This window comes from Glycine max, chromosome 6 (genome assembly GCF_000004515.6).
Source record: "Glycine max cultivar Williams 82 chromosome 6, Glycine_max_v4.0, whole genome shotgun sequence".
NCBI classification, from domain to species: Eukaryota; Viridiplantae; Streptophyta; class Magnoliopsida; order Fabales; family Fabaceae; genus Glycine; species Glycine max.
In genome coordinates this window covers 46,352,794-46,361,515 of record NC_038242.2, presented here as the reverse complement: position 1 = coordinate 46,361,515, position 8,722 = coordinate 46,352,794, and the positions used below count along the sequence as shown (strand labels likewise).

The 8,722-nt window shown below is 32.8% G+C and overlaps 1 protein-coding gene across 5 annotated transcripts; it reads right to left on the bottom strand.

Moving 5' to 3' along the window:
- Window positions 1-1,468: 1,468 nt before the first annotated feature.
- Window positions 1,469-8,714, bottom strand: LOC100805101 (2-aminoethanethiol dioxygenase-like). Of its 5 annotated transcripts, none has more exons than XM_041016007.1 (6): window positions 8,571-8,714; window positions 6,864-7,067; window positions 5,943-6,088; window positions 5,685-5,832; window positions 1,958-2,161; window positions 1,469-1,859 (listed from the first exon to the last, which is right to left on the bottom strand). In XM_041016007.1, the coding sequence occupies exons 2-6, from the start codon at window positions 6,964-6,966 to the stop codon at window positions 1,741-1,743; spliced, it is 720 nt and encodes a 239-aa protein (XP_040871941.1). In that variant the 5' UTR covers window positions 6,967-7,067; window positions 8,571-8,714; the 3' UTR covers window positions 1,469-1,740. The 5 variants fall into 5 exon arrangements, with proteins under 5 accessions (XP_040871941.1, XP_014631657.1, XP_014631658.1 ...); XM_014776171.3 differs by lacking the exon at window positions 8,571-8,714 and adding an exon at window positions 8,099-8,564 and having other exon boundaries at window positions 6,864-7,129; NM_001254613.3 differs by lacking the exon at window positions 8,571-8,714 and adding an exon at window positions 8,099-8,257 and having other exon boundaries at window positions 1,470-1,859; window positions 6,864-7,175.
- Between the last annotated feature and the right edge of the window lie 8 nt (window positions 8,715-8,722).

The window sequence follows — 8,722 nt, the reverse complement described above, 5'->3', positions numbered from 1 at the left end:
GTGAACTATTTAATAATTATTAATAAAGTTCTTGAACTATTTTTTACAATTAAGTCTCTGAATTTTTATTTATTAATTAATTAAATCTTTATTGTCAATGAAAAGACATGAACTCGATTAATAAAAAAAATAAGTACAAGTTCAAATACTTAATTGAAAATTTAAGGGGATTTAATTTAATTACTTGAAAAAAAGTATGTGATATTGTAAATTTCTGATAGTGTGGTCAATTCATACAGATAAAAAATACTCAATTGAAAACAAAATCAAATACCCAATTAAAAATTGTTAAACAATTTAGAGATTCATAGATTAATTTAACCCTTTAGTCAAAATTGATTTTAATGTTATGAATTTATGTTTGAATATTTTTATTATAAAAGTGAATATAAATTTTTTGACAAATATATATTATATTAGTTTCTTTCCTTGTTCGTCGCTTTGCATAGAGTTACTAAGTTGAATAATTCCTCATTGATAAGGATAGCAAACCCGTTAACACGTTTTAAGCGAGTTCACATGAAGCAACAAGAGGTTCCACACTTCCACCTCAATTTGGAACGATTTGTTTTGGACGCTTGAACTTCCACCACAATTTCTAAACCTTGATACATACACCACCTCCTCACGGATTCAATTCACTGAATTTCCAAAGTCTATGTTCAGTTTGTGAACTTCACCCACCAATCCATTTAAAAAGAATATATATATATATATATATATATATATATATATATATATATATATATATATATATATATAATTTTTAATCATTCAACACAATTATCCGTTTAGACAAGTTGTAATCCAACCCAAGTTGCTTGAGCAAGTAAAACATGTTGGTCCACCAGGTTCTGATATCCTACTAATTGTACTACTTCATAGAAGAAGTAATTAAATTAGTTAATTTTAATTAATATTATTATAAATTTAAATTTTATTCAAAGAAGCTATAAAATTAATTGGTTTAAGTGTGATTAGATGTAATGACACTACTCATAATCTAAGGAATATTTTTTTCAACCAAAAAATGAATTATATTATTAATCACTTAATAAATATATTGACTTTCATGAAAAATAAATGATTTCTCATTAATAGATTTCATACATAAGCTAATTTTAGTTTATAACAAAAACTTGTTTGATTTTCTTTAAGTGTTTATTGAGAAACTTATCCAAATATATAACTTAAATCATTACGTCGACTTTCATACAAAAAATGAATAATATTTCATTAATAGATTTAAAAAAAAATTAAACAAGTTTTTGTTATAAACTAAAATTAGCTTATGTATGAAATGTATATACACTTTTTCATATTAGCTTCTCCAAAAGCTGATTTTAACTTTTATATATATATATATATATATATATATATATATATATATATATATATATATATATATATATATATATCTGATTTTAACTTTGGAGCCTGAAATAACACAATGTAACAAGAACTCGCATGACCAAGTCACAATGCCCTCTTATTCTCTACGAAAACAAATTTTGATAAGGCCACTGACAAGTACTATTTCAACATACCGTTAACTATTCTAATGGATTAAGCTGAGGTCTGTAAATAGATTACACTAGTGCATTATTATGTACATATTCCAATGCCTAAAGGACATAGACAAAGAATATAGTTATTCCACATTCCACATTCCCTTTGTTGTAACCTAAAGATAAACCAATTTCCTTTTGGTGTAGTAAGACACATCAAACAAGAAAATTTTCAAGTTCTAATAACTGGACCCCTGTACAGCCCTCTCCGGATCACAAAGTTGTCAGGAGGTTGAAACTCTTCCAACCAAGTCACTTCAGAAACCGTCACTCCGTTCAACTGAACATTAACTGCAGCGGAAACGAATGATGACAATGGTGTGAAATGGTTAACAGAACAGAATTTCACAAGTGGAGTAAGAACCAGCGACGGAAATAAATCGGATTACCCGGAAGGTCTTTCCGTTGGGATCTCCGGAAGTAAGTGCAGTGTCTGCCATGGTCTGAAGAGTAAGGGGGAGACAATATGTCAAAGATTGCACAAGGAGTTATAGCTCTGAAACAATGGATGTTTCCTCCGCTGGTGGGATAGAGAACCGTTGTGGGACTCGGCGCTGTCATCTCAGTATCTTTGACAAGCTTTGCAGGTCTAGCTGTCAATCACAAATTTTGATGTCAGGACTCAGGAGAGTAAAAAAAACAAGTTATTAATATTGGCCAATTCAAAAATGAGGTAGATGAAAGTTCTAAATGAAGGAAATTTGTCCACAATGCAGAAGCAATTTGGTATGTTTAGTGTAATTGAATTCGAAAAGACCTCGGGCTTGGTTGAGTTGATATCATTGTGACTCTAGAATCTAAACTATAATAGAAAGAATAATATTAAAAAAGGTCAAATAGTTTGTGCAAGAACAAGTGGGGTGTAGTAGCAGAACTGTGGAAGCATTATCCTTGCCCGTCACATATCATCATAAGACTGATAAGGCTATACTGGCTACAACATAATATGAATTCAATAATATGGATATATGCATTATGCACTGGGATAATTGTGTAGGTTATACACTACAAGAGATACTGTGAAGCGGTGAGATAGTCGTTATGTAACAATAGATAGAAAAATTATAGTTGTTATCAAGTAAAACTTGGTATTTCCAATCTTTGCATAAACAAAACTTCACAATAAAGGTTATACTAGCCTTCAAGAAATTAACTGTTACAAGACCCCGATATTAAGAGTGAGCCAGTCTCAAATAATTAGAGAAGAGATGACAGAACATATATAATTGGAAGAGCGGAATGTATCAATTTTTGGTTTTGGAGTGGAAATTGAGATTCAGGTCTCTCAAATACCCTGGCAAGGGAGAAAAATCTCTGTACTACTTGTGTTCTTAATATATGCTGTGTCACATTGATAATAGCACAGAAATTGATTGTTTAGCAGTGAAGATTAACCTTATATCTCATATTCTGGTTATTGCATATTAAAAAAGATAATGGCCAAGTGCACAGCTTTCCCACTATTGAGGGGTCCAGTGATAGATAGATGCTTACAAGTTACAACTGTCTTCCAATATACGGATACACTGAAAAAAACTTTTAAATAAAAGAATTTGAAAGAAGGAGAAAGCAGCAATCTTTAAATGATCTCCCAGTCAAGTTGGACAACTGTATTTGTCTGAATGGAGAATTGGGGAGAACTAGTTTCTCCTCAACACAGCATAAAATGGAATTTTACAATACTAAACTTTAAACCTACAAATTGGCTGCACTGCTGAAAGCTGAAGCAATCACATTAGACATTTTAAAAAACACGGTCATATAAAAAATTAAGCCATAAGTATTTTCTCTGGTTTAGTGGCAGAAATACATGGCAAATGACGACATTACAAAAACAATCAGTTTAGTTCATTACTATGAATGCTATCATTCCATACACCAAATGTCTCTATAAGATCAAGCGAGACTAAAGACTCACAAGGTTATGCTAAATATTTAGAGTTGATTGAACATAGATATAACCCATTTTTTTCAGGTTCTCCACAAGAATCCTCCATAGGAGACAACCTTGCTCAATCAAGGTACAATCGGGCACTATATGTGAGTGCCTCTCTCAAGGGGGATTCAAACTGTGGGTCACTAATTTGTAAGGGACTAGCACCTACTAGATTCAAACTCAGTTAGTTAAGCTCTTCAATACTACAGGAGTTTATTAATATGGACATTTAGCTACTTCCTAATCTTATGCCCATAAATTCACTGGATAACTAGCACTAGCACAAACATAGAGTTGCTGAAACTATTCTATAGTAATGCACCAGCAATTAGATGCATCCATTTTGTTTTCCTTTTTAAGACAATTTCAGTGATATAGCATGAGAAATTTAATATGTAACCCTTTTAACAAATTTGTAAAGCTGATTCATCAAGCCATTATATATCCAGAGAATCTTCATTACAATTTACTAAGTAAACCAAAAGTATGACTTGATGGCAAAAATGGTTTAGTTATAAGTTATAACATATTGGTATTAGATAATTTTAATAGTAAATACTTTAAGGGATTTATTGGGATATTTTAGGTAAATTGAAGGTAATTATGACAAAAATAAAGTCCTGTTAACAAACTATATATGGCTTGAAAAAAGCTCCAGCAGATTGTTTCCAAGCCAGTAATGTTCTAATATGCCTTTTAAAATGCCTAGTATTAAAACAAGATACAGCTTATGTTTCCACACCACTACCAAGAATTTTACTTGTTTTCAAGTAAATTCCAGAATTTCTACCTAGTAACTTTGTAGCAATGTACGCATCCAGGACTTTGTGGTCTACAACTTCTAGAAAAAGAATTTAGGCCTCATTTCTTATTCCTTTGACACTCCTGTCCTAGGTCAATTGATAACACAGCCAATAATCCAAATTAGTGAGAATTAGATATTGAGAAGAACTCGATGACTTATTGATTATATACTTTTGAGATTCGTCAAAAGAAAAAAAAATATTTTTTGAAGTGACACAAGTAGTTTAGAAGATGAAACCAATGTAGATTGAATTTCACCTCCAACCAAGGATGTTACTTTGGGAAGGACCTAATTTTATTGGGATAGATCCGTTCTATCCAGATCACACACAATAGATTATTGTATTGACCCAGATAGTCAGTCAAAAAGGTATGTGGAATACATCTATTCACTTATATGTTCAAACATGGAGTAGAGAGCAAATTATAGAATATTTACAATATCTTCAAACATTCAAAATATTGTTTTAGGCTTTTATATGGAGTGGAAGATTTCAATTATAATTATATATTGATTTTAGATAATTTTAATGAGATCAAACAGTAGATATTCTTAGGGGTTTTATTGGGATATTTTTGGAAATTAAAGGTAGAGGGCGAGAAACCAGGCCCAACGATAAAGTTGTGCCTTGGTGAGCAGTTGCTCTTGGGTTCGAGTCCAGAAATAGCTTCTTTGCATATGCAAGGGTTAGACTAGACTATGTACAATGACCCTTTCCCATACCTTTGCATAGTGAGGAGCCTTCAGGCGCCCAGATACGTTAGTTAGTTTTTAGGAAACTAAAGGTTATTATGATCGAATTAAAGTCATCTTAATATACAATATGGATTTGGAACATTATAAAAGAATGTTTATTATTTTCCAATCAGGTTCATAGGTGCTTATAAAAGGACCTGTTATATGTAAAATGAGGTTTATATTAACACATGAATATTATAACAAGGATTTTCCAGAATTTCAAGTAAAATTTCTTATTTTCCACCTAGGGATTTCTAGGTCATATGCTAGATCAATACCAAGCCCCTTTTATCTTTATCATGCCCTTCCACATTTCAGCCCTGCTTCAAGTAAGCATTCTGTCAAAAATGCATCTCTTGATCAGAGCACAGAGAACAATATTAAACTCCTTGTATCTACCGAGTTGAGCTATTGATATTTCTTGGTTATCCTTAACCAACAAGACAACCCTAGCAGTAGTTCTTGAGCTAAATAAACACTTTCTGATGACATTTACATTTTGACATTGTATACTAGTTCTCACACAAAAAAGGTCAGAAGTTCCTAAATGTATAAGGGTTGATTTGGTTCAGTTTTATGGGCAAAATATGTTGAGGGTATAAATCCAAAATAATTGTGAAGTTTTAGAAAAACAAACCTTCAGATGGATCATTGGAGCCAGGTGCATCAATCCAATCATAGGATTTAACATACATCGAGCCATATAACAGCTTGCTCAATACTGTCATTCCAGGATGATTATGGAGGGGGATGATAGACGAGGGGGGCATGCAAAAAATTCCTATCTGCAAAAGATAAAGCAAATCAACTTCAGTAGGTATAGCCAATTTAAGGCCCAAATTTATAAAAATTTCTGACTGAATAAACGTGATCTGAAGTTTGAGACTTTACTTACAGAGAAGGAGTCGCATTCATGCAAATGCAAATATTTGATAGGTGGCAAAGATTGATGGCTCCCATTATGTTCAAGCATTGAACCGGACCAATTCCGAACCACTTGGGCCTCTTGTTCAAGACCTACATCTGATGGTTTGATTCTTTCTGTAGAAACATAATGTTAGGTTATTAATAAAATATCAGGTAGACTAAAAAAACTATCATGTGGCAAGATCAAAGTCATCTAAAATAGAAAATCACAAAGGTATTAGAAGTATGAAGTGACAATTTATCATTCGCTATAAAGCATACAGCCATATCTCAAGATGAAGGAAAATTGAACAGGCTTGAAAATAAACAATTTGAGTATACAACTTGTGATAAATCCTTCTTTTCTTTCCCTCGCCTCAAAAACATAGGTCCACATCTGTACAATCCATTATCTAGATGGACAAGTAAAACAATCAATGATCTGTTCCATGAACCATTGAAAAGATAATCAGCAAGTAAATTTATAAATGACAGACAAATGAGGTTTACCACAAGAGCTTCTAGTCTTATAATTCATCCTAAAATTTAAAGGGAAAAGTGTGACACATATTCTACCCTTAAAAGAAGGAAGAATAAAAAAGATTAGAAGCAGGCTTACTGTACTGTCCCTCAAAATTTAACCTTGAGCCTGTGACTCCTTCAAAAAGACAAATACCCTATACTGGTTTCAATGAAAGCATAGAGATAAGTGATCAGGAGGAAAAAGGGAGAGAAAAAATGAAAGTTTGAAGTTATTTTGACAGAGTATAGAACAATCAATGATTCAGCACAATTTATTCTCGTATGCCTCACAGTTTTCATTCTTCGTTAGGCATCATCAAGCTTTCTATGAAGTTCACGATGAAAATGAATTTATAAGCAAGATAAAGAAGACAAAAATGAAATATACCTAACTTCTCACGAACTTTCTCGATGGCCTCTTCAGACGCAGGTCCATTAGGTGAAAAGGATGCATTGCATAGCCTATAAAGTCTCTGTATATAATATGGCATCTTGCAAATTTGCGACCAACTTATCTATTCACTCAGACCAAAATCCCCAGGGTCAGCAAGCTGATAACTTCTTGTAAGCGGCTTATCAGTTGCAATAGGGACTGGATATACAGTTAGATAACAACCGTATTTTAGCCTCAGAATCAAACCAACTATAATGAATCTGCATGGTCGTAATCATTTCCTTTGCAACTATTCAAATAACGGATCTATTGAAGAAGACAAGAGCAATAGCAGAGCCAAAAATCAATGACCTCTACTACAAATATAGACATATCACAGCAAGTGTAACGGTAAATCACTAAGTAATACCAATAAAACCATTAGAATCGTCATCAATTCATTCAAAAGCATTAACAGTCAATTGCATTTTGCTCTGTGCGCTATCAATGTATAAAAACTTAGTGTGTGTTTGGATGAGTGTTTGCAAAATTGATTTTGAATGAAATTGCTTTCGTAAAATTGATTTTCAAGTGAAGTGATTTATGTTTGGATGCTTTTACCACCTAAAAGCAAGTTTGCTATAAAACTTAGTGTGAATTTTCTACACTCAAGACAACACAGCTACTTTTTCCCACTTCTAGTCAAACCGAGGCTTTGAAACAAAATCAATTTTACCTAGCAATAACCAAACATCTAACGGGCTATGTTTGAATTGAAGTTGGGGAAGTACTTTTCCGAATTCCAATGCATAAGAAAGGAAGAGAAGTGAAGGGGGGGGGGGGGGGGGGGTTAATGGCGGTTTGTTATTGGATCATTCAGTGCATACATTATTTCCTCTTCTATTGTTATATGCATTCACAAAAAAAGAAATTCACTTCTAGATCAAAATTAAGCAAACCCAAGCGCAGATAAAACCCAAGTGTCATTTCATCATAATGTGACATTCCAAGAACAAAGCACACATTTTATTTATTATATATATTTATTTCTCTCATAAAATTACACAAACAGTGTTAATCAAGTAAACCAGAGAATGTTCCCAGAACGAAAAATAGAGAGTGGCCCAACAGAAGGGGGGAACTGAAAAGGCTAGAAAACACATCAAAAAGAGATTTTGGATCAAAATCTGAAATGGGGCAAATGAGATTCCAATAGAAGGTATGGGTTGGAAGATGAAGAAAGAAGGTACCTGAGAGACCCATCATTAGAGGGAGAGAAGGTAGTTGAACATGGTGGATTCAGAGAAGAAGAAGAAGAAGATGATGATGATGATGATGAAGGAAGATGAATGAGAGTGCATAGAAGAATGATGAAGCTAAGGGAGGGATCGCTGTGTGTGTGTTGTTGTGAGGAACAGAAAGGTTAGGAGGTGAAAAGAAAAAGGCCCAACGAAGATCTTGGACACGTCATCACTGTTTTTTTCTCTTTTCGTTGAAATAATAATAATAATAAAAAAAAAACATAGTCTAGAATACAGATGGGATTCTTTGGTGATGCTAACAGGTTCAGGTTCGATGCATATGAAAAAGGTTAGTTTTTTTAGACAAAATTAACTTCGATTATTTCTACCTTAAAAGATTAATCTAATGAGTTCTGATTATTAAAATATCAGTTTCCAAAAGAAAAATAAATAATAGAAAATAAATTGCATTGCCCCTCGCCTTTTCTGTGATTTTTTGAGCCGTTTTTGAACTCCAGCTGTGCCCGACCACATTTTTTTTCTTTCCTACGTTTTTCACAGCTGGTAAAAGGAAAATGACAAACATGTGTCTCATTTCCTGTCTCTATAAGCTGTAACGAAGAAAGAAAAGTT

Bases quoted from the DNA above. Each gene is read 5' to 3' on its own strand.
- LOC100805101 (XM_041016007.1), bottom strand. From the start codon at position 6,966: ATGCCATATTATATACAGAGACTTTATAGGCTATGCAATGCATCCTTT. The intron at 6,089-6,863 runs GTATATTTCATT...ATGTTTCTACAG, and splicing joins GAAAGTTCGTGAGAAGTTAG to AAAGAATCAAACCATCAGAT. The intron at 5,833-5,942 runs GTAAGTAAAGTC...TATCTTTTGCAG, and splicing joins ATGAATGCGACTCCTTCTCT to ATAGGAATTTTTTGCATGCC.